A 24,348-nucleotide genomic window follows, 5' to 3' on the forward strand; every position below is an offset into this window, starting at 1 on the left:
AGTTCGATATGTAAATGTCTAGCTATTTCATGGGTGGAAAAAGCAAAATTGACACAATTACAGACTTGTCATACTCCACTTCTTTCTTCAGAGTATTGAATGTCACTTAAAACAAAACAAACAGCCAAGTTCATTTCCCGTGACAGACATCCAGGGACATCTTAAAGTCAAAACAGAAGCAACCAAAATCCGAAAGCAAAGGAAACTTTGACAAAGCTTCAGAACCTTGTCAGATGCAATTACTCAGTAAGTGTATTCAAGTCAATGAAAAAGAGCCTCCTTCACCACAAACTGCTGAGAAGTATTGAAAGGTTTCCCATGCATTGTTATCCATAGCATTAGCTTCATAAAAAACCAAAAACAACAAAAAAAGAACCAAATAAAACAAACAAACAAAAAAAGCCAGCCATAGGTTTTAATGCTAAGAACAGGTGAATAAAACTAATGTTGAGAAAACCAAATGGAGTACAGAGCAGTAAACCCCAACAGAGTCTCTGCTAACACTAGGGAAAGAAGTCAAAGCGCATATAATTTAATATAATCTCCTTCATAATAAACTACTCCTTACTGCAATTAAAAACTTCATTGCAAAAATCAGTTATGTTGAAGTAATGAGAATGATTCTTACCTCTTTCATATGACTTGAGCTGCAAACTACTTTGGGGAAAAAAAGGATCAAAACCATAAACATAACAGGATTACAAAAGCTCCAAATGACACCCACAGTGCATGTTGCCCTAGCTGAAAAATAATTTCCTAATAAAACTGAGCCTACAGGTTTTGGGCATCACTGGCACTTAGCAGGAACGATCTCCTTCAGGAGAAGCAGGGAACAATTGTCATCCTCTGGGACCTATTTGTTCCATCAGAACCTGTTTTCCACTTGCTGTGCTTTTGAGTGATTGCATGGTGCTGTTCGTGGAGCCAGTGCACTGTAGATTCTGTGGGTAATTTTAACAGAAGTGTATTTGATACGGATAAAATAATCTGGTTATTTGGCTTTCCTGTGGCATTTCTGGGAAGCCAGAGTTTTACGCAGTTTTATACTACTGCTGAAACATTGGGGTGCTCCTGTAGCTTAGATACATTAAGTTTTAGCTTTTTAAAGGATTGCCTTCTCACATCCTGTTACCTTTAAATGCTTTGATTAAATCTCAGGCAAAATCTAGTTTCCAGCATGTGATGCCTATATAAGCTGTACTTCAAAACCAGAACAGCAGTCAGATGAAACCATGCCCTGGTATCTCTGACCTGGTACCTGTTTGCGTAGCAGTGCCTGGGCTGTCAGGGCGCTCCGCTGCTTGCGTGGTGGGTCAGACGGGGCAGCACCTAACAAGCAGGTGACCCCTTTCCAGTGCACACACTGGAAAATCAGTATACAACTGGAGGAACAGTTGTGTGCCCTGACACGCTCTTGGCTCTGGAAAGGGGAACATGTTCTGAGGTCGTACAGTGTTGGCACAGAGGCATACAACAGCCAAGAAACGTCTTTGACTGTCCTCATAGCCTCTGTCACTTCCTTCGGAAGACATTCACGTTGGGTTTTCTAAAGAAAAGGAATATTTGTTATTGATTGTCATCGCTTCTGCAGCCATTGTTAGAAAACCTGCTTATTTCCTGCCCTCCAGAAGTATTATTTGCTCACCTGTTCTGCCAAAAAGCTTTTAAAAGAACATGGACAACAAGAGAGGTGCCAGGAACACTGAGAAGATTACAAGTTTTTGCCTATCCTTTTTCTTGGTGACAGTAACAGGTTCAAACTGAGATGCAGACTGATGTCCCATCATGCAAAAGAATTTTCTCCCTTATAAATATTTAGGCAGAAATTCAGAGGCAGTTACTAGTGCTGTCCTGGCAATATTGTAAGCGATGGCTGCACTTGGGACCCGAGCCTGGTCCAAGTGTTCTGAGGCTAAGGGTGGGATTTCTGTATCAGAGCTCACTGCTCTTTCTCAAAACCAGCGTCCTGCCTCTGGCACTGTGGTGTAGTAACTTTCTTCCTAATAACGTGCCTTGTCAATTGTAACTCCCTTCCACAAAGCAGGGAGGTCTTACCTGCCTTATCTCCACATCATCACATAAACGGTCTTCTCTGCCGCATGATATTATGCAGCTCTGCGAAGTCCAGCCTGTTTTGATGATTGCAATGATTTCTACAGGTGCAAACAAATGCTTTTAAATTGTTCCTTTTGCTTTTTAATACGCTTACCAGCAGTTGTTTTAAGACAGACAAACCATTCTAGTTCTCACTTAGCTTTCTACAAAATACAAGGAATTCTTATAAAATGATGCTGTCAGTGTCTTTGCCAAGGTTTAACAAACTGTTTTAATAAAGACTTAGATTATTAAGAGGGAGTTGTTTTAAAGGAAATTACAATGCATATTTGGAAGCATTCTAGATCATTACACCAAAGTATGCTTTTTGAATGACTCAACAATATCCATTTCTCATCTGGTATATGTTCTTTTATATTAATGTTTGGTTTTTTATATTAATGTTTATTTCTTATTCCCTAATTTGCTGTTTTAGCTAATTGCGCAAGATATGCAAGAACAAACACTAGTTACTAAATCAGACTCTGGCTTTTAAAAGACTCAGGGGAAATAAACCAACAAACGGCAAGACAGGGACCTGTTTATTTTCCTTACTCCTTGTCTGATGGGCTGCACAAAGAGTCACAGTATTTTAAGAGAATGCACATAATTATATGGAACAGTGGCTTGTTTTTTTATTATTGGGGGTGGAGAGGCTGCTAATCTGTTTTCTAATCATGGAGTCTTGCCAGGGAATTTGGAAGGTATTAATTGCCATATGGAAAGCATGTTCATAAATGTCTACACACATATGTTGTTATGTGCACGCATCAATTTATGCATGTGTGCATAAAACCATCCTCCTTTGTAAAAAGAGTTTCTGTTGACTTCTTTTTTTTTTTTTTCAGGCTGCACAATAGTTGCCGATCACACACACCTGAACAGTTCGTGTATGCTGATGGTGGTAATGAGGGTGTTTGATGAGAGTGGGAGTCCTTGAGGAAAATATATAAAATTTTCATTCCATCATGGTCTTCTCTTGCTGCTCCCTCGATCTCATCTTCTACTTTTAGCTTTTCAGTCTGGCACATCTTTTCACACTCAACTTTCTGAACTTCAGTGGCTACTGCTTTCTGATTTCCACCCTGAGCTGTCTCACTTTCTTCCCTTGACAGTTTTAGTGCAGTATTTGACACATATCAGTTACCTGAAATATCACACGTTGTCCTTGGGGCTCAGGCAGAACTCTAGAAAGACTGTAAAGATTTTGGCTTTTAATTGGTATGCTGATGATTTGTCCTGACTTAAACAAATTTTCAGCTGTGGGGCTTTCTTCTTCATTTTCTTCTTGCTGATGCTGTTTGATGACTCCCTGAAAATGCTCGCTCTGAAAGGATTTAAATTAGTGAAATGCATTTACTGCAGCATTCCTGTTTACCGGTGGTTAGGAGGAGCCATTTCTACTCTTTCACCACCTATTGCTAGTTGTGCTTTCCATTTGTAAGGGAGAGGGGAAAGCAACACCTTGCTGGATCGTCCTTTTGACCCATGCTGAAAGCAGAGAAGCAGGCAGATCGTGTAAGAGAGGGGATGACAGAGCTACAAGCAGCCACAATATGATCCATGATGACCACAAAGAACAGGCAGAGCACGCGGCTGTTGGACTGACATAAGGCGCCGTGCAGGGTCCTCCCGTAAGCCCTTCGTGAGTTCTCAGCTGAAAAAGGGTGTGAGGAGCTCGAACCACATTGGTGGAAACTTCTGAAAATTGCCTCCATCCCCCAAAACAAAATACTTCCTCAGAACCACAGACTGAGCGCCTTTTTCTTCCCTACCAATAAATGGCAAATTAGAGGAACAGATTTTGGTCATCCATGCGGAATTACTTCAGAGCAGCCCCTGGAAACCAGCTCATCACTTTGGTCTGAGCAAAAGATAGTATTGCTTTTGAACTTCCCCTCAGCAAGGGCTCTTGGACAACCCAAAGCATGCTGCAAAAGCCTCTGGCCTCGGGTGCTGTCAGAAGCAGGTCCCGGCTGAGGTCTGCAAGGTGGCCAGGTCTGCCCGGTACCCTGCACAAGGAGGCTTCTACACAATCTCTGCTGAGGGCACCTCATCGTTAGCTGGTTAAACTTCCAGCACTACTCATCATTAGCGGCGGACACGCTTCTCACTGTTTGCATCCCAATGGAGAATGCAGTCAACTGAAATGCCCTGTGGTGGTTTTGTTTTAGCAGGTTGCCAAACCTTCTAGCACTGCTTTTGTAGACTCTTCCCCTTACATTTTAGAAATTGTTCAAAAATTCGCCTGCTGCTACTACAATGCTATTTTTTACTTTTTTTTTTTTTTTTTTTTAAATGCTCCCAAATGAAATACACAGGGCTTTAAAATTGAACAGTGATTCTGTTGAGAATTTACTTTGTGAAGACCAGGGATAAAGGTACTTTTAAACACTAAAGTCAGCTTAGAAACACGCTGTTCACTGCTGCTCATCTCAGTACAGAAGGATGATGATTCCTGGAAGTCACTGGAAAAAAATACAAGGCTGTAAAAATGACTAAGAATCCAATTGGATTTGTTTGCCAAAAAAAGCCCTTGTAAGGCTTGGCTGAATGAAAGGTGAGGTTCACACCAAAAAAACCCCCAACAAACCAAAACCAAAAAAAAACCCGCCTTTTTTAGTAGGACCTGTAGTGATAGGACAAGGGGGATGAGCTTTAAACTGAAAGAGTGAAAGAGGGTGGATTTAGATTATATATTAGGAAGAAATTATTTACTGTGAGGGTGGTGAGGCACTGGCCCAGGCTGCCCAGAGCAGCTGTGGGTGCCCCATCCCTGGCAGTGTCCCAGGCCAGGCTGGACGGGGCTGGGAGCAACCTGGTCTGGTGGGAGGTGTCCCTGCCCATGGCAGGGGGGTTTGAACTAGGGGATCTTCAAGGTCCCTTCCAACCCAAGCCATTCTATCTATGATTCTATGAAAACATAGGAAAGGCCAACTGAGTGCAAATATCCAAATTTTAAAACAAGACAGGCTGTCATGCTCATCGACAACCTGAACACATGCTGTCAGTCATCCTCATTAAGTGTCATTTATAGAAAACCAAAGTGAGCACATTGGGATGAACAAAGCACTGACTTCACAGAGCAAAGATTGTTGAATGAGTACATAGCTGGACATGGAAAAGGATAAAAGGGTGAACAAGTCAAATGCCAGTATGAGAAAGCAGAGAGATCAATCAACCTTTTCACTTTCTTCTTCCTTCAGTCCTACTTCAAAAAAGAGCACTTTTTTCTTAATCACCTTTTTCTCCTCATTCTCCTTCCCAAATTTCAAAAGATCCACAACAGAAAACATTTATTAGGTGTCTTTTATGGATTTCAGTTAAGAAAGTGCCCTTTACATAGCAACATTTTAAAATTAAATACTTACACTGAAAGACAATATTATAATTTGAATTCTACACTTCAGAAATATAAACTACAATACAACAAAAAGGACAGTACTCTTGAAGTGGCACAGGAGGTGATCAGTAAAAGCGCACAATACATCATCTCAGGGGCACTTGAGATTATCACCTGTAGGAGCTGGCTGGCAAAAATTAAATACGGTCAATGTTGCACAGAAGAAATAAGTGAAATACAGTAAATTACCGCAGTGAAGCTAATTTGCTGATATCAGCTCAAGGTGCTCTTTGCACTCCTCATTTGTGACTCCGATAGAAAGGCCTTCAAATGTATTGGTGCGAGAGGAGTGGTGCCCCTGGCCAGCATGTCTCACCCATTTCTTTCTATGACAACAGGACAGGGAAATGGAGGGTGCTGGACATACCTGGAGTCACAGGATCGTTCAGGTTGGGAGACACCAATGGAGGTCCTGTCGTCCAACGCCCTGCTCAAAACAAGGCCAGCTATGAAGCTAGATGAGGTTCAACGGCGTGTTGTTCAAGCAAGTTTTGACTGTTTCCAGGGACAGGGATGCCACAACACCGCTGAGCAATCTCTTCCAGCACCTAACTGCTCCCATTGCCAGAATAATTTCAAACAAATCCAATGGGAATTTACCTTATGACCACCGAAAGCTCTAGTCCTTTTGCCATGCAACTCTGAGGAACGTCTGGCTCAGTCTCCTGTTTTTGAAAGCATCAGTGAGATCCCGCACCCCCTTCCCAAACCAAGCCTTCCCATTTCCAGACTGGAGTAATGCAGCTCCAGCTGGGTTTTGCTCTGCTGATACTCTTTGACACAGGCTGTGGCCTGCAACGCAGACTCGTCGTCTGCTTGTCAATAGTGTGTGTTTTGACCAGAATGTGGGACTTTACGTTACTTTTTAATGTAGCGTGCCTTTCTATTAATTTTGTGGGGTTTAAAACATATTAACTTTGATGAAAAATATTGGAAGGTCTTGAATCAGACAAATCTGCGTTTCACTTCTTTTAGTAATTTATCCCCCAAGCGGAAATTACAGTACTTAAAAACCTGACTGTGCTTTGCTTTTCATAGGTATACAAGAGAATGCCGAGTAAATCTGCCTTATCCCTGGTCCATTTTTGTCTGATTACTCACCAGGATAAAACATGCCCATCTGAGATGGCAACGACAATGCAGCTGTAGCCCTCTAGAAGAAGGTGGACAGTGGCACACTCCTCTCCCTCATCCCACAGGAAAGAAACAGGAGCGCCTCCCTGCAAGCTACTAGCAGAAAGATAGGTCGCCAAGTCAAATTGCTGACATGAGATGTGTTTGGAGGCTCCCGTGCACTGAAGTGAGCAGTGCAGGCTCTTGTCCTTTCCACATATTGGTGACTTATAATATGTCCCAGATCTTGAAACAGGATCATGCAGTTCCAATGACGAACCACGGGAATTATGCAGCTCATTCCTCACAACTCTAATAACTTTGGACGACCGCTTCACATGATTCACTTGGAAACCTTTTCTGATCCTCATCATGCAAGAATTTCAAAAAAGGCAAAAATGGATCATATGTTTAAGTGTCAAAAACATCTTTGTGCTTTTCAGAAACGGGGAAACAAGGAAATCAGTAAGCTATACTTCTATCATGAAAGTGTCAAAATTTAGAGGAATGTATTACAACTCAATAAACTGTAAACTGCATTAAAGTTATGACACAAATTTTGTGTAAGTCCATATTGCGTACTATTTTCCTTTAACAAAACTTTTTCACAGGCTCACAATGCTTAACTGGCATAATGCAGTTCTCAATATGTTTGGTGTTACATTTAAAAGATTTCATTTGTCCAAGTTTTCATGTGTTATTGAAATCACTGCTTGGATGTGGTACAGCTTGTATTAAAGGATAATATTCAAACTAAACATACAGCTTTTTAACAGATGTTTAATTACAGCAGCTTCTCAAATGCTGAAAACATTTGCGGATCTCTTGTTATTTCAGATGAAACTACTTACTTACAAATGTGGGCTACTTTGGCCCATTATCTTTTCACTGTTGTGGGGCAAGATGAAGTTGGCAGCATTTGTAGCCAAAGCAAGCCAGTTCCTCATTGCCGGTTCTGAGACAAGCTGACCAAAAAAATCCAAAACAAACAACTAACAGATAAAAAAAACCCATAAAATTGCTCTTTTTCTGAGTTCTTTAAACAAAATACCACTAATTCAAAGTGTAACCTCAGAACTCACCTCCTGCTGCAGCCTTAACTTTTTCACTTGTTGCATTCTCGAACAAGTTGTCCAAGTTTGATTTATTCTTTTATAAATATACAGGAATGCAGTTATTTATTGTTCAACTCCTGATTTATTAAAGAAAACTCTTATTCTCACACTCTTAACTATCTATGTCCTGGAAAGCTTCAGCTTCAAGCAGAGGTGGAAGTCTTGGTTAATAAATGCAAAGCCAGCTGCTACTAATAAACCCCTATGGACTAAAACACAATTTTATTGTTATTAGAAATCTGAAAGTAGATTTTGTACTTTCTGATGTAGTCCTAGGCTCAATAGTGTCACAATACCATCTCTTCTCCATCTTCCCGAGATAGGTGAAGCCTGCTGTTCTTCAACCATAGCAAGGTCACTCGTGAAATACAAGAGGGATAGGCTGAATGCTTCCCTCAGCCTTGGTGAAATTCATCCCTTTGTATGGGACAACGGCACTGGGCTCGGGGGGGTCTTCAAGAAGCGCACTGGGCTTGTGCTGCCCGTCTGCAGAGAGAGTCACTCCATTTCCACAGCAATTCTAGTACTGCCTTCACTGTGAATGAGCTCTGAATGCATAATGTTACATCATCACCTTCCTTCTTAAAGCCCATTTTCTGAATAAGAAGCTAGTGCAAGTGAAGGGCAAGGAGTGGAAGTTAGAGAGAAAAGACGAAAGGTTTGCAATAACACACACTAAAGATTTTAAATAAATATTTTAATTCTATTATTGGCATTTACAGGTAGAAAGCATACAGTATGTTACAATTTTATCAAAATGTGAAAAATATGGATGTTACATAAGTAACAAATGTAAAAAAAGTATTTTTCTTACCTTCCCTGAAAGTAAGAAAACTATTCAGCATAGGAAAATATTGATATAAAAACACAGCTTAGGTAAAAAAAAAAAATGAAGTTTTTACACAGTATGATAGTTTCATCAGATCTGCATGAAGATGTAAGGACTTTGTGAGGTTCTACTTTACTTAAAACATCAGGGAATTTGGGACAAACAGTAAGCTACATTAATGAATCTACAAGTAGTTTTCCCTCATATCCACTCCATAATGCTAGAGTGCAGTAATCTTCTATACAATAAATAATTCTTCAGTTTCCATCATAGAAAATCATATAATGCAGAAAATGCCACTCCAAGGTCACAAAGGCTAGGCAGTGCTTTAATAATAATTACGATAATACTTATTATAGTGCTTTATAATGTCTAAGCACTTCAGACGAGTTAACTAATTAGTCCTCACAACACCCCTGTGAGGTAGGTAAGTGTTTTTCCTACCTTTCCATAGCACAGACGGGAGAGCGAAATCTGGGGAGAGGCACGGGCTGCAGCAGCAGCACAGCTGAGATGATTGCCCAGGAGATGCAGAAAGTGGGGGGTTTTCCCCCCTCACTCCCGCTGACCAGAGCTGCTGCCGCTGCTGCAAGCCAGGCTGCTTGGCTGGGCTAGGGCTGGCAAACGCCAGTCGCTCCCCTCTCACTGGAAGCACTGGGGGGGCGGGCAGGGTCTGGGCTTAAGCATCCCAAAACATTTCATAGAGATTCAGAAGCTCTCACACAACTTTGTCAAAAAAGGGAAAAATAATAAAAACAAACAAGAAAAAAAAAAGGGGGGGGGGGGGGAAGGGAAAAAACCAAACCAACAAACAAATAAACAAGCTGAAAATTAAAAAAACCAAACTCCTAAAGTGCTGGCTGGCTCGAGCTGCTTCTAGCACCTCTTGTATGGAATAAGACTTACAGCACTGTTGCCAGCAATTATTCAAGCTGATTTCATCCATAAAGTCACATGTGAGCAACTGCAGGATATGGTAACTGTGTTTTCTGAGACACCTTACTACTGTAATTCCTTCATTTACCATCCTTCCATGCACTTCCTCAGGAAAATTAAATCCTCAATACTCTTGCATCGTAAAACATGTTAGTAACTGGAGACAATATGCACATCCTTCACAATTAAAAAAAAAAATTAGTTCATTTTCAGATCAAAGCATTATTAATTTAAGAATCACAAACCAAACAATGGTAAATAGGAAACCTTTTCAAAGGCTGCATGCCGAATATCTTGTTTTCAAATACAATGCATGCAGGAGAAATAAATTCACCCAAGCATAATTAAATTAAAAATGTTTTAAGTCTCTTTCAGCAGCATAATGGTTATTATTTTTAAAGTCTCCTCCAACCAAACTGGCCTGGGGTTCAAATGCTGACCTTTGCTTTTCTACAACCATATAACGGTTTGACCAGTCCCCGTGGCTTTGCGCTGGGGCAATACCAGGAGAGAAACCCTATACATACTGTTCTGCTTCCCCATCCTTGGAAACAGGCTTTGTTGTACCACCCTTGCCGTCTTCACTCGCTGCTGCTGCTGCTGCTGCTGCTGTTTTTTCAGGAAGTGATGCCAAATCTTTGAAAACATCCACATAATGCCCAAAGCCCGGGCCCCAGTTCAAGAGGTTATCCCAGTTGAAGCTTCCCGCTTGCTGCCCCAGCTTCATGGGCAGGGAGCTCTCCCCCATGCTGGCAGCGGTCGCCTGTGCCCCCACCGGCCCCCCCTCGCCTCGGCGGCCAGGGTATCGCCGGGGCTTCAGCCTGGCGCCGTAGTTGTCCTCGTCATCCGCATCGGACTCATTGACCTGGGATAACTTGGGCATCCTGGAGGTGTACGCTATGGGCTTATCCCTGTCGTACTCCATCTCCGAGCAGGTGAAGGACTCGTGGGAGTCACTGTCAGAGGAGGACTCGGGTGCGGGAATGCCATCGGCTGGGTTCCTCGTCCGGGACAGGGGCCTTCTGCAGTCCTCCTCAGAAGAGGACCGGCCATGGTCTGCGCTGCAGATGCTGGGGTTTCTGGGGCGAGGGGTGTTCAGTCTCTCCACCTCTTCAATGGACAGCCCCACCGGAGGAGCAGTTTCCAAAGGGATCTGCCCAATGGGCTGCTTCAGGCGGCTTCCTGGTCGGGAGCCGTGGCTCGCCATGGTCTGTGGACTCTTACTTCTTCTCCCCAGCCGAGTGGCGTAGTTAAAAATGCCGGGCTGGCAGACATCGCTGTGCATCTCCAGCGGGCTCCCTTCCCTTATGGCGAGGTGTAGCTCCCTCGCCGGGCTGTGCCTATAGAAGGTCGATGATTTGGAGAAGGGCGCGGGGCTGTGCCGAGACAGGGGGTTGGGAGTAGGACATGCCGAGTGGCTTAGAGATGTTGTCCTCAAGCCCTGCCCATAGGCGGGCTGGTAGGTCAAGCTGCTGGCTCCCAGGGGCATGGGGGACTGCCGCGCGAAGCCCAGGGGGCTGTGCCTCTGGATAGAGAACTTGGGGGTATGGCTCCGGAATTGCTTGTAGTGCTGGATGATGTCGGCATCTGATGGTGCAATGCTGCTGGCATTGTCGATGTCGTAGTGCTCGATCTCGGGCTCAGGGGAAGCCAGCGGGGCACTGGGGACTGTCTCCGTGGCATGTGGGATGTCAGTTTCATCATAGATGAGATACGGGTTTTCTCGTTCAATGATGTCGGGTTTCGGGTTCCCTTCAGGCTGCTTCCTGACGGTCATGTCATCGCCATAGGGCGGGATGTTGTCAGGGTCATCAAACGCCACATTCTCGCTCCCTTTTTTCTTCTTCTCCTTTGTTTTCTTCTCCTCTTTTGGGGCTTTTGACTTCTTTCCTCGACACTGGTTGCAGAGGATGAGGCTGAGGACCAGCAGTGCCAGGACTGTCGCGCAGCTGCCCACAATAGCTGGCACAGCCCAGAGGGGCAGGGACAGCTCGGTGGGGTGCGGGGCAGGCAGGCAGGTGTGGCCACCATTGATCCCCGCTCTACACTCGTGGCCTGGGGCGCATGAGACCCCCAGGCATGCCACCACCGCCTCGCACATCTGTCCTGCATATGCCTCGGGGCAGCTGCAGGTGAAGCCGGTGTGCGCCCCGGGCTCACAGCTACCCCCGTTTTGGCAGGGGCTGGAGGCACAGGCGCCCGGCGGGACGCACTGGTAAGCGTGCCACTGATTGATGCACATCAGCTCGCCCCAGCAGGGACTGCTGGCGCAGACGTTGGGACCGCGGCAGCCAATCTTCACCGAGGGGTCCGTTTTGGAGAGAGTGGCGAGGTTGTGCTTGCCAGTGAAGGGAAGGCTCTCCCTGCCGTACTTGATGTAGGAAATGCAGCCGTCGAAGCCTAGGAGAAAAAGCAACAGTCACGTCAGGACCTGAACGCAGGGTGTGTGCCACCAAGAGATGCCAACGGCACTCTGAGCACCAATGTGATGCTAGAGGGGAAACCTTTTGGATCAGCAGATGACAAGACCTGTGGTATGCCTCTTGCCCCCTGAAATGAAAGGGGAAACACAAACACAAGAGCAACAAAATGGAAAACCCAATGCTACAGTGGTGGCGACAGCCTTATTTCATGGTTTTAAGCAGTGTCTAGGGTAAATCACACTGCTAGTTACACATGTGAAGCTGCCGTATTTTCACAACTGAATCTTACATGCACTGAGCTTACAGTTGCTTCCCCACATTTTCACCTTGTGTTGTGATTAATGTAAAAATATGTGCAATATTAACCATGTAACAGTGCAGGATCTGAGTCACTTAATTTCTTCCACTAGAAGGATGGCCCATTCACAGATGTTCCAGTAACCTGATCATCTGTACTGAATCCTTTAGGGTGTAAAGAATGTTATGTTGTTTCTGTTCAATATTTCCTCTTAGGTTGTAATAGCTGTTTTGTTCATAAAATTTTGAGAAGTTATTGGGGCTTGTATTATATAGGAACTGAAATCTGCTTCTAAGCAGAATGAGATTAAGTAAAGGCTGGTCACACCTGGAGCTTCTGACATAACTTCTACACATGTACCTTTTAAAACTAATGATTTTCACATCTAAGCTGTGCATAGAAATAGAGATTAAAGATAAGAAAGTAATTACATAATTTATCTGAAGATTTATGCATGGCACTTACACAGATGATACTGACATATCCTGCAAAAAGTATTTGGTTCTTTTAAGTCTGCCAAATAAGAATTTTGAAAGAGAACATGGCTTTTAACTTCAACACTAAGATTTCAAAGCAACGAAAATATTCTTAGGTGAGTAAATAAAACATGTTAAACCCTATAAATAAGATGCTGAAATAACATGTTTTCTAGAAGGCCTGTAACAAAATTTGCACTCCCAATGCTTTCATTAAATATGAAAAAAAAAAAAGGGACTTGTAAGCAGAAGCCTAAACATAGTTTGAAATTCTGATCTGGCTTTCAAGAATTATATTCAAGGCCATGCAGGAGAATGAACTACTGCTCGATTAGGCAGTATCTACCTCAAGCTTGGAGACTGGGAATAAAGTTCGAATTGTGGAAAAAACATAACACATAACGAAATTAAAAGATGCATTTTGGTTAAAAAAAAGTTTGCTCACACGAAGACTTAACTCACTGAGCAGATTAGACTTGAGGTTTGCAATGCAAACAGATACTTCTGTGATTGTAGCGTGCTTATCTTACAGATAGACTCGTCGAAGGAAGTCTGAAGGTTATATTCTCAGATCTTTATTGTAATGTAGTTCCCCCTTGAAGCAATTTTTTTTTGCCTAAATACTAAGCAATGAACAAATGATTAGATTTTGCAGAAACATCATGTTTTCTAAAAATATATTGTTAAACTGACTCATTTTCAATTTATAGACCCATTTCGCTGAAGCTAAATGAAAGGCTCCATTCTTCAGTAAATAAGCCAATAATTCAAATGGTTGCCACAGGGAAACATCTATTCTAATAGTATTTAATGTCTTTAAAATGAATTTGAGCAAATATTCCTTCTAACGACTTCATTCAATATACTTAATTGCTTTTGTTTCTAAATTTTCCCATATTTCTAAAACTTCTCTTCCACGCAGAGAAACCTGTGCGCAGCTGGCTCGGCTGTGCTAGCAGAAAACATTAGCTGGCATTCCCCTTTGCTTGTGTGCCTTCCAGATTCCCCTGTTCTGACCTGAAGTTGCCTAGCGTGCTTCAGCTAAGCCTCCTGTCCTACTGTCTCCTAAAATCATGGCAATACTTCCGTGTCTCTGAACCTTGAGTGGCCTTTTGCCAAACTTCCCATAGCTTGGTTGTAGTGCTGCCCCGCCAGTGGTAACGCCGAGGTTCCGTGCTGTGAGAGCCCAGGGAGATGGGATTATCCCTGGCCTTTGTGCGGTGGTTGCATGTGAGGTTGCAGGAAAATCCAGCCTTTTGCTAGACTAATAATTCTCTGAGTTCCCCAGACTTTGTCTTTCTGCAAGGGTTTTAGGGTAGTGCAACCTTATGCTGACCTCTGCTAGGAGCTGTCAAAATGGTACGCGGAGATGTGTTTGCAAGTTATGCTCTCAGTGTCCACATGTGCGGTTGCTGTAGGAAACGTGTTTATTTCTCCTTTACTTCTGATGGGCTCTCCTTAGGATGTCCTGCATGGTGCCAGGTTTACAGGAGGATATTATTCAGGACCAATTCTATCAGCTCTTATCACTAAAAATAATCAACGAGGAGAAGGAAAGTGCCACTACTCAGTTCGGAAGCATTGCACTTGGGTGAAACAAACAGGAGCAATTTTTCCATGCATTAGTAGTGTCAGAGTAAGGTTCATTTCTGCAAATGTATTGCTGGAAAGGAAGAACAGCCACTACTAGGAAATGGTAACTTTGTGAATAATTGTGGACATCTCTGTAAAAATGGGTAGCATAGAGACAACTGTTGTGAATATTCACTCAGTCATGAAATAGTAAATATACTCAAATATTATGATATTACAGATTTATAATCTTCAAAGCACATTGCTTTAAAATTTGAACACCCTCTGATGTCAGAAATTGAATACGACTGGGTATCACCATCAAACACGTTCCACTGAGAGATGCAAGTCATGGGGTCTAAAGGCACACAAACGAGCCTTCTCTAGTTTTGCAAGCATGCTATTTCTTTATTACTTCCATTCCAAAAGAGATGTGTTTTCTTTCAGCATTACTTGTATTGTCATTTTCTCCTGTTTTTACATTCCTAAATAAAGAGGAAATTGAGGATTTGGGTTCAGGTGGGAGCCCAAGCAAAATGGACAATTACCTTGCAGCGTGCTTGGTGGTCCCTTGCAACAGTGATGTGATAAACAGCAATCGGGATTTTGTCAGGTCTACCTGGGTTTGAAAACGATATTGGATATACCAGCTTCACAGCCCTGGGACTCTTACCCGCGAATGTTTTTGTCTGCCTTTAACAGGACTGCAGATAATTTTTGAGTCTGGGTTCATGCAGAGTTTTATACCACCCCCTTGTAAATCCTTGGTATGTTGTACACAATGTAGTCCAATATTAAAATAAAATAAAATCATATGAATAAGAGATTTTGGATTGTGTATTCCTAATGGAAGCCAGACATTCCTAATTTGTCTGCCACAGAATCGGGCAGTGGTGAGAAGTTAAGTGTCCTCAATTTTCTTTGTTCCAGATTTCCTAAAAGCCTCCAATTTTTCCATGCATATGCTGCTCGTAAAACATACATGTAAAAAGGGTAAACCCATACTATTTCATACCACATTTCATATGAATTCACAATACACAAACATGAAATGTGAATTTGCTCCACTCAAAGATACTTTACCTGGTCACAATTCTTGATGTGAGGAAGATTTTTCAGTATAAAAACTCTGTGAAACCTACGCCTGCATTGTCTGGAGTATCTCACAGTTTGTAGCTAAAAATCACTTCCATCTTTACTTATTGCTAGGGGAATGATATCAAATATATGTTATCTACTTCTTTTGCCAGGGTTTAAGACAGTTGCTTCAACTCTTAAGGGAGATTGTTTTACTTCTTAACAGCTAGACATCGGTCAGAGGGTGGTTCCTTATTGTCCTTGGTTTCTGTTGCTCAGAAATAAATCCTATTCTTCATTTGACAGCAGGATAAAGCAGAAGGAAGTTGGAGTTTCGGGAAATATTTTAATCATATTAATAACGGGCTAAATCCTGCAGTACTTACCAAACCCCTACAGAGACAAAGTTCTCATTTAGCGTTTTTGCCCAAGTGAAAGATTTGCCTCCATTTTTCCAGATTCTGATCCAGGTAAAGAATAGACCCTTTCTTCTCCATTAGCATAAAAAAATTATAACTGATTTACAGATAAGCAAGCAAACCCACCCCCGGCCTCCAAAAAGCCCTGCAGATGGAGTGCCTGCTTTTGGAAACAAGGCTGCAAAGCGTACTGAAGGAACAAAGTCTGCAATCCTTAAGTCATTCAAATTGCCAGTTTTCTGGCAAAGAATGGTACTGATAAAGAATTACAGCACTTTCTGCAACCTTTGAACAAACAGAGACCCTTCGTCTGTTCAAATGTTCTTATGTGCACTATATTAAATATATATATATATATATAAAAATTACCTGCAACTGTGCTCTTGAAAGGCTGGCTTGATGGGATTCCTCCCAAAGAAATTGTAAGAACATTTAGTCCACCGAAGTCTTGTGTGGCATGGAGAATGTCTCGACTATGAGTCTTGTCAACAGACAGGATAGTAGCAGACCCGTTCTTCTCAATGAGTACCGAATGCCACTGACCGTCTGCAGTGTACACTTCTGGGATATTTCTTTCCACTTTCCCAGCAATTCCAGCATCAGATATGTAATGCACTTTCCCACCTTTTATCTGATCAGAAGAACACAAAATGCATCATTTTAAAACGATATACACAGAACCACTCCTATACGCAGATAACCAATGTAATGCCTGTTCAGTACAGCTACAGTAACACGCAGCTTTGGTTGTAATAAGCCTGGGTGCATTTTTCCCCAAATAATTTTGTGCTAAAAATGCATTAATTATTTAGTACTAAAACTTTGGCTGCCATTAAATAAAACATTGCATCTTTAGCAATCTTTAGAGCTGCCACCCACTCATTCCCTGACTAATCTCATAAGAGGAAAACCTACTGAGAGGCCAGCAATAGGGCATGCACATGACAAAACATTTAACCAATAAAAGAATAATTCTTTCTGCTTCTTCAATGCAAGTGCGGAAAATACTTTGTAGAGTAAATAGATGTTGTCCTTGCCCCCCCCAAATGGCATCCAGTTTCCATTATGACACACTAGGCATACATAGGCCTAGCAGGGCTTAAGCAAGGTTCCCATTTATCTGATTTTTCTGATAATTTGCATTTTGCAGAAATATAGTCGTATTTTAGAAACCTTTTAGAAGAGCTGCAAAATTTATTATTTCGTGTGAATTTTCTAACTCCGCTTACTTGAGCAAACTGCTTTTACATTTGTGAGATGCTCAGAAAAAAAAGGTACTACTAAATTCCAAGAAAAAATTTTTGGCTTTTCCTCTAGGAATGATGCCTCAGGATTCTACTGAATCATGAGATGCAGGATTTCAAATCTCTTACTAGGTCACTATTAAATGATCCCAACATGAGATCAGCACAAATTTTGCATTTAAGATACAGGATTTTTTTTAAAAAAACCAACATCCAAGCCTGCCAGCTTCTCAGATATTGCATAAAAGTCAGGTATGTCAGCTGACCTCCTAAGGGCATACAGACTTGTGTACAGCTCATACAGGGTAGTTCTCCAAGTTTCCTTCCACACTCTACACAATTTGGTCATACATGTTCAGACAGATGCCTGTTTTCCCTCCTGTGTTCCTTGCTGCAGCTCAGCCGGTCCATGCTCCGTAACGCGAGCATGCAGAACGTGCACACGCATAGTCCAGGAAAGGTTGGAGCCCCAGGTTTGCTGAAAACTCACTAAGCCTTGCATGTTTGTTCCAGGAAAAATAATGTTCACCTGGGAAGAACTGTGAGGTGACACACCGGCTACAAGAATGCTGCTCTCGTTTCCAGAAACTGTTAAATCCTCTGGATTTACTTCTTCAGTGATGCAAGCCGAGCACTTTGTTCATACACATCAGCTTTAATATGGCTGTAAGACCACGCTCACGTCTTGGCAGCAGCCTGAACTGCATGTGTCTAACATGTATTCCATTTGGATTGGGAAATACAACGGTTAATACATGCACACACTTCAGACATGAAGTGCAATAATTTGGACTAGTTGAAAATGTGTTGTTTGAGAGACTCTGATAAAGCTGCCCCTGAGAGATAGGATGTTTTTTTTACTGGCAAACACAAGTGGCATACAGCTAAACTATCACACAGTCCAAAGAAAATCCCACATTTGGAAATGCAGTCACAAAGACTATTGTAACATATTAAAACCCATTTGTTACAATCAAAAATATTTATAAAAAGATTAACTGGACTGAATAAATACATATATTTATGTCTGTAAGCTGTAATTGGTTTGTTAGTCTAATTTTGTCTTTTATGCTCCATGAAAATACTGCCTTCTGTTTTGGTCTTTATGTAAACAAAAAGAAATATACTGTATCAAACAATATCCTCTAAGCTTACGGAAAGGATAAGCACAGATTCATAATTTTTAATTCCATATTAGAGAAGAATTATAGAATTATTTACCTGTCAGCAGCTTCTATTTTCCATACTGATTTACGACTCTAGCTCTATTTCTGTTTCTTTAAAATTGCATATGACTAATGCTAACAGACTCATAAATAATATGCTAGTGGCATTTGGAAAATGAAATTTCCAGAGACAAGACCAGTCCATGACTTCTTCCACCAGGAAAAAATAAGGAGTGATCTTCTCGGTTTCTTGAAGCACAATATATTTCTAAATTTGAAACAAATGCTGATGCTGACAGTATTGAGTAACACCCATTCCTGGGTTTTATTTAAATGGCAAAGCAACTGACAAGTAGAATATAATGAAAAGAACGAACCACTAAAGCAAACATATTCCTAACTACAAGGATGATTCAACATTACTAATATTCTGAGTCTCCTTTACTGAGCAAATTGCTTCATATTTGTCTTAAATCTAAGCCCTAGCCTTTATCTTAACAGATTTATAGCCCGTAGGATGAGATATCACTTAAAAGAGTTACATTCTGATTTATTCCTGGAACTCCGTATGTGCATTGAATAACAGAATGGTTTGGGTTGGAAGGGACCTTTAAACATACCTAAGTCCATGCTGCCCCCCTGCCGTGGGCAGGGACACGTTCCACCAGACCAGGTTGCCCCAAGCTCCATCCAACCTGGTCTGGAACATCTACAGGGATGGGGCACCCACAGCTGTGCCCCACCACCCTAACATATGCATACGTTCGTTCGTATAGGTAACATGTAATGCACATTCTCTACCCGTACAATTCATAGATCTTAGAGCTACTGTCACGCTAATTTAATCTGACTTTAGGTGAGATTTTCAACTCAACCAAGGCAGGTAATTTCACCTTTACCCTGCTGTATTTATCCCATTACTTCTAACTGAACTAGCTGCAATGTGTAGTTGTAGGAAAATAAGCCGTTGACAAAGAGCTTTACTAATAAGGAATCCCCTACCCTCTTCTTTTTGGTGGGTCGGGCGTGGGGTGTGCATTTTCCATCTGAATTTAATCTGTTAGGTTTTGTATTTCTCCTGGATTAAGGATCCCTTTATATCATAAAGACCTCTCGCGGGTTCTTTGGGGGAAGTTTACACCCATCATTCAGTGAATCAGCTGCTCACAGTGTCAATGGGTCTGCTTTATTACCATTTCTCTAATTTTGCCCCAATCCCAGCTACATCAAAACCAGTTAACTACAAGAGGAAAAATGCGGAGCCATGGAAGTAGGCACAGGACTCGGAACTTTTCCCGAGCACAGTTTAATATTGAAAACACATGGCAGGGTTTCTCTGAATGCTTACTCTTTGGATAACGAACATATTAAGAGACCCCAAAATCAAGTTATAAAATTGTCTGTTTTGAAGACTGACAACAGTTGTAAACCAAAGTCCCTAATGCTCATCTGCACTGGGGGAAGACTGAGATGCCATGGAGACCTACACATGGGGTGGCTTCACTGACATCTTGGGCCACCGCTGAGGGAAGTGCTGCTTGTGATACCTACTCCAGGTATAAGTGGCAATGCAGAAGCCACATCATACTAACTACAGTTAAATTATTACAGTTTTATTAACTAGCATCATCTGGGAACTTCTTGGCAACAGTCGGCACAGTGATGTTACTCCTTCTCCCTCAAACTTCTGCATCTGTTACTAGGCAAACCTCTGCTCTTTGCCCTTGCACAGCTGGATCTGGGACCTGACACCCTCTGCGTGCTTGTATAACTTCACCGATATTAACAATAACAAGAGTGTTTGCATAAACACACCACTGGTGCTTTCAGCCAGGAAAGGCAACTCTCTCTTTTCTTTTTTCTTTTTTCTTTTTTTTTTTTTTAATAATGCTTGTAGAGCTGACCTAGCAAATTCTAGTAGGGAGAAAAAGGTAGCATTTGTTTTTTTCTATCCACAACTCAAAATAATGAGATCTTATCTGCTAATACAACTGAGGCAGAAACTTCCTATCAGATGATGTGGTAAAAGCATACGCTGGGGAAGTAATGCAGCCTCACTTCTCAAATGCAGCCGGTGTGTCAGGGAAGCTTTGTACCTCTGATCAGGCAGGTGGAGAATATCCATGGGGCTGAAGCTTAGAAAGTGTGAATTTCTGTATGAGTTTCTTTAAAAGTCAGGGACAAAAAACTTGGAAAGCCTTACAGCAGTCAAGGAAACTTGGAGCTTCCACCAACCCAATAAAGGGGCTTGCCAACATCACTGCTGTACTCATTTAGAGTTATGAGTAAATGGACTGAGTCATAGCCAGGAACTGAACCTTCGCTTTCTCTTGAGAAAGGTAACTTCTGCAGCAATAAACTCTTTGGGAAAAAACCAAAACTGTGTGGCATTTGAAGCATTAATTCAGCTATGTATCTCAAAATAATTTGATATTGACATTGGTCTACGGGTAACCTTGTGAATTCAAGTTATCCCTCACTTCCTAGTTTGATAAGCATGAGCCATGCTGGTAGGAATTAATGAAACTTTTTGGCAATTGTTTGTTAGCTTAAGGACGGCCTGAGTTCAAGGCCCAAAAAATCAGAAGATAAAAGGCCAATAATGGAACGATTTGGTCTGTAGAGTGTAACTTTATGTTGATAACAAATATGGCATTGAATACCGCTCTTGCCTTAAAACAGTCACTATTTGGAGTCTAGACAAAACTGATTAGATACAAAACCATCAAGATCTTCTGATACCTTGGCAAATAGCAAGGGAATTGTTGAGAAGATGAATGATACTGGAGCAGTGCCTAGCCCTGGTTAAAGACCTAATATTTTATAAAGGAAACAGCAAGAGTAATGGAAAAATGTGATTTTGATCACTCTGCATAAGGCAGTCCAATCAAATCAAAGCGAGCGTTAGCTGTAACCTTACCTTCACAGTAGTGAAGTTGCTGCTTTCCTGGACGTGAACTAAAATACCGTTCTCGCTTCTTGTCCTGAACTTCACTTCCAAGCGGTCTGCATTCGGGGGGCCGGGGCCAGCACCTCGCCTGCTGTGTCTCATCATGTATTCTCGCTTCTTGTTTGGGTTCATGTGATAGTCAAGTCGTCCTTTGCCTTCTAACGATAAGGCAGTGTCGGCAGTAATATCTGGGACAAGGATGGGGAAGTACTGAGTGCACAGCTCGTTCACAGCTATGGCGATCACCTGCCTAAAACCAACCGTTTTCTTCCAGAGCAGAGATCAAGTTCAGAGCAGGTCGGGGGGGGGGGGGGGCGGGAAGCAGGAATGAATGGCGATCTCAGCCCCTCTGTCCTTTGGCTTCAACCAGAATGTGTGTTTGAGAGTGGGAGTGTGCTAGTAATTTACTACTGCTATCAGTCAATAGTAAATTAAAACTCGCCAGGGAACAAGTGAGGGAGTAGAGAAAAAAATTTGGCTCTCAGAACTGTAATTCCTTCCCAGGGATGTTACTGTTTCCATTACTGCAAGCACAGTTTCATGATATATTGAACTGTAAGCTCTTCAGGGCAGAGATAATGACTTTCTACTTGTTACAGCATTAAAAAAAAAAGAATAAAAAATGGCAGAGCATTGACTACCAAATGCTGTTAAAATTATGGCTAAATTCTTTTGTAAACTGGTGCAATAAAAACATATAAATCAGCTAAACAATAATGGGACATGTAAGAAAACAAAGCCCCATCATTATAGTACAACTACATGGAAATAAATCACTTTGCTCTCCCTGACAATCTCATATTGATTTACAGAGCTATCCATATGTGAGTTAATAACCCCAGAGTGTAAATGGCTTGTTTTCATTTACATTTACCATATTTTCTTGTGTATAATCTGTCGGTCATTTAGTAAAAAGGCCTACAGTTTCGAGAAGCCATAAGCACACGCATACAATGTTTATGTGAAGGGAAGGGTTTTCCTGTACCCTCTTACCTCCCAGACAAATCCCTCCTACGGGATAGCTGATCATACATTATTGGGAAGCAGTAGTTTTAAATGAGTGCAAGTTACCTGAAATGTGATATACAGACCAGAAGACATAATACATGTAACTTGTTACTATTTTTAGCTCACGAAAGGACAACAGTCCATTGTGGACTTTTCCTTCAAAATTATTTAAGAGGCAAGCATGCCACCTGTTTTCATTATTTTATAAAATTCATTCCTCCATGCTCCTGAAAAGGAACTCTTAATGGCATTTTTATAAACCATAGTTAGGTGTACATTAAAAAGGAAGACAGTAAAACCCTCTCCATACATTTTTCACAGTGCTTTCCCGTCAGTCCATCTTTACAGTAACACTGCTGCCATGACCAGTGATCAACGCAGGTGCCACCATGTTGGCAGGGGCTGGTTGTGCAAGCGCCTTCCAGTCTGGGACACCTGAAACAAATCAGCAAATAGATGCTGAATTATATGCACACGAATAAGCGGAGCAAATGTGCTGTGAAGTGTCCTGTGTTGAACAATAGTCCCTTTCTTCCCTCAAGAGATGCAAAAATGGAGAGGGTCTTCTCCATAGACAGCTCGTGTTTCTGAACAGATCCCAATTTTCAGCATCAAGTTATAATAGCCTTACAAAAGAGAAAGGAATTCAGAGCCAATGAAACTCCCATTATCTGTTACACAAGAGAAGACAAAACTCTTTTAGGCGCTTTTTACACTGCAGACCTCCAGAGACTTCATATCACAACGAACAGGGCAAACTTGAGGGCTGAGAGGGGAAGGGTGAGCTAGCAAGTTTGGATGAGTGACTGACATTATTGCTACAACTGTAACTTCAAATACCGAGATGGAAAAAACAATAGAATCAGAAAGTTCATCATTTCTGAAAGACCACTCGGAGAATATGAGGGAAATTCAGTGATACTTGAAAGGCAAAGTGATAGAACAGGCATTGTGGATTAAAAAAAAAAACAAGAGGGAGAAGTAGAGGGTTAGCAGACAGCACAAGTACAGTCAGACCCAGGTGGAATTTGTAAAGAAACCCAATATCAGGGCTATGCTATTTCAGCTTGCAAAGCAACATTAATAATAATTGGCAATAGAAATATAATGATGTTGCTTTTTCGAAGCCTCTGTAATCTTTTGTGAACCTTTCATCCAAATTCACTTTCTTCCTACATTTTTCACACCTTACAATAAACTCTGCGGTAATTTTTTAACAAGAAATATCTGACAGTGTCTGAACAGAATAGCATCTGATTTTTCATGATGGTTTCCTTTACTGTAAACGCAGTCCATTCGATACCATATATAGCAGACGTACTGATCTAAGATTCCTTGAGCTGCCAAAGCCTGGCTGGGCTCCAGGGGACGTCCATTGACTGCAAACTCCATTATACAGCCCACAAAATCATGGCTTTCCACCTGTCCTCTCCTTTGAAGGATGGGCTCTACAGATCTGATGCCACCAACAGTAACTCGATTTGGTTGTACATCAAGAGTCCTATGAAAGAGTCAGAAAAATAATTTATCAGTATCAGACATTAAGACAGCGATGTCAACACTGGAACTGTAACCATGTGCTACAGTCTGCAGCTAAAATGTCTATTCCAAGATTTTTATTTTATATTTAGAAGGGGAGACAGAGAGATCAGTAGCGCTTGAACTCACAGTTATAATGGGCATGACTCTAAACTCACACTCAGTTATTGCATGTCAAAATTTTTATTCACTTGACTGAGCAGCGTGCTTGAAATCATAACAAATAAGGTCTTCTACTCAATTATCGTTTAAATTGTAGATGATATTTAAATAGCTGGAAGATGGATTCATTACGTTACAAAGATAGAACATCTTTGCTAGCGGGTAAACCACGTGTGACAGGAAGTATGTGATTATTGTAGAGATATTCGCCAAAGTGACTGGGATTAAAGTTACTGTTATTTCCAAAAAGTATCTAAAAATGCAACAAAAAGGCTTCTGAGTCAGTTATGGTAAACACAAAAAATGAGGTTTTTTTGTCTGTACTGGCCAATGTTTAAGAAATGAAAACGATAAAAGATGCCATCTGGAAATTACTCAAAACAATGTCAAAGTAAGTACTCTTTTTTTTTTTTTTTTTTTTTTTTTTTTTTAAGAAAGCAGCGATCGGGTGATGTTATTTCTTACACCTTTACAGGAAATGAGAGGTACAGTTTTAAAAAATACATAAATACAAGATCTCAAAT

General features: G+C 41.5%; 1 protein-coding gene across 1 annotated transcript in view; it reads right to left on the minus strand.

The window, feature by feature from the left end:
- Nucleotides 1-8,404: 8,404 nt before the first annotated feature.
- The window catches only part of FAT4 (FAT atypical cadherin 4), a 150,934-nt gene continuing 134,990 nt past the window's right edge, over nucleotides 8,405-24,348 (minus strand). Inside the window, exons 13-17 of the mRNA XM_037398243.1 lie at nucleotides 23,445-23,624; nucleotides 22,434-22,558; nucleotides 21,086-21,303; nucleotides 16,125-16,386; nucleotides 8,405-11,890 (exon numbers count right to left, since the gene is read on the minus strand). Of these exons, the coding sequence (XP_037254140.1) occupies nucleotides 10,008-11,890; nucleotides 16,125-16,386; nucleotides 21,086-21,303; nucleotides 22,434-22,558; nucleotides 23,445-23,624 (2,668 nt within the window). The 3' untranslated portion in view covers nucleotides 8,405-10,007. The remainder of the gene's footprint in view (nucleotides 11,891-16,124; nucleotides 16,387-21,085; nucleotides 21,304-22,433; nucleotides 22,559-23,444; nucleotides 23,625-24,348) is intronic.

The sequence above is a fragment of the Falco rusticolus genome, chromosome 1 (genome assembly GCF_015220075.1).
Source record: "Falco rusticolus isolate bFalRus1 chromosome 1, bFalRus1.pri, whole genome shotgun sequence".
NCBI classification, from domain to species: domain Eukaryota; kingdom Metazoa; phylum Chordata; class Aves; order Falconiformes; family Falconidae; genus Falco; species Falco rusticolus.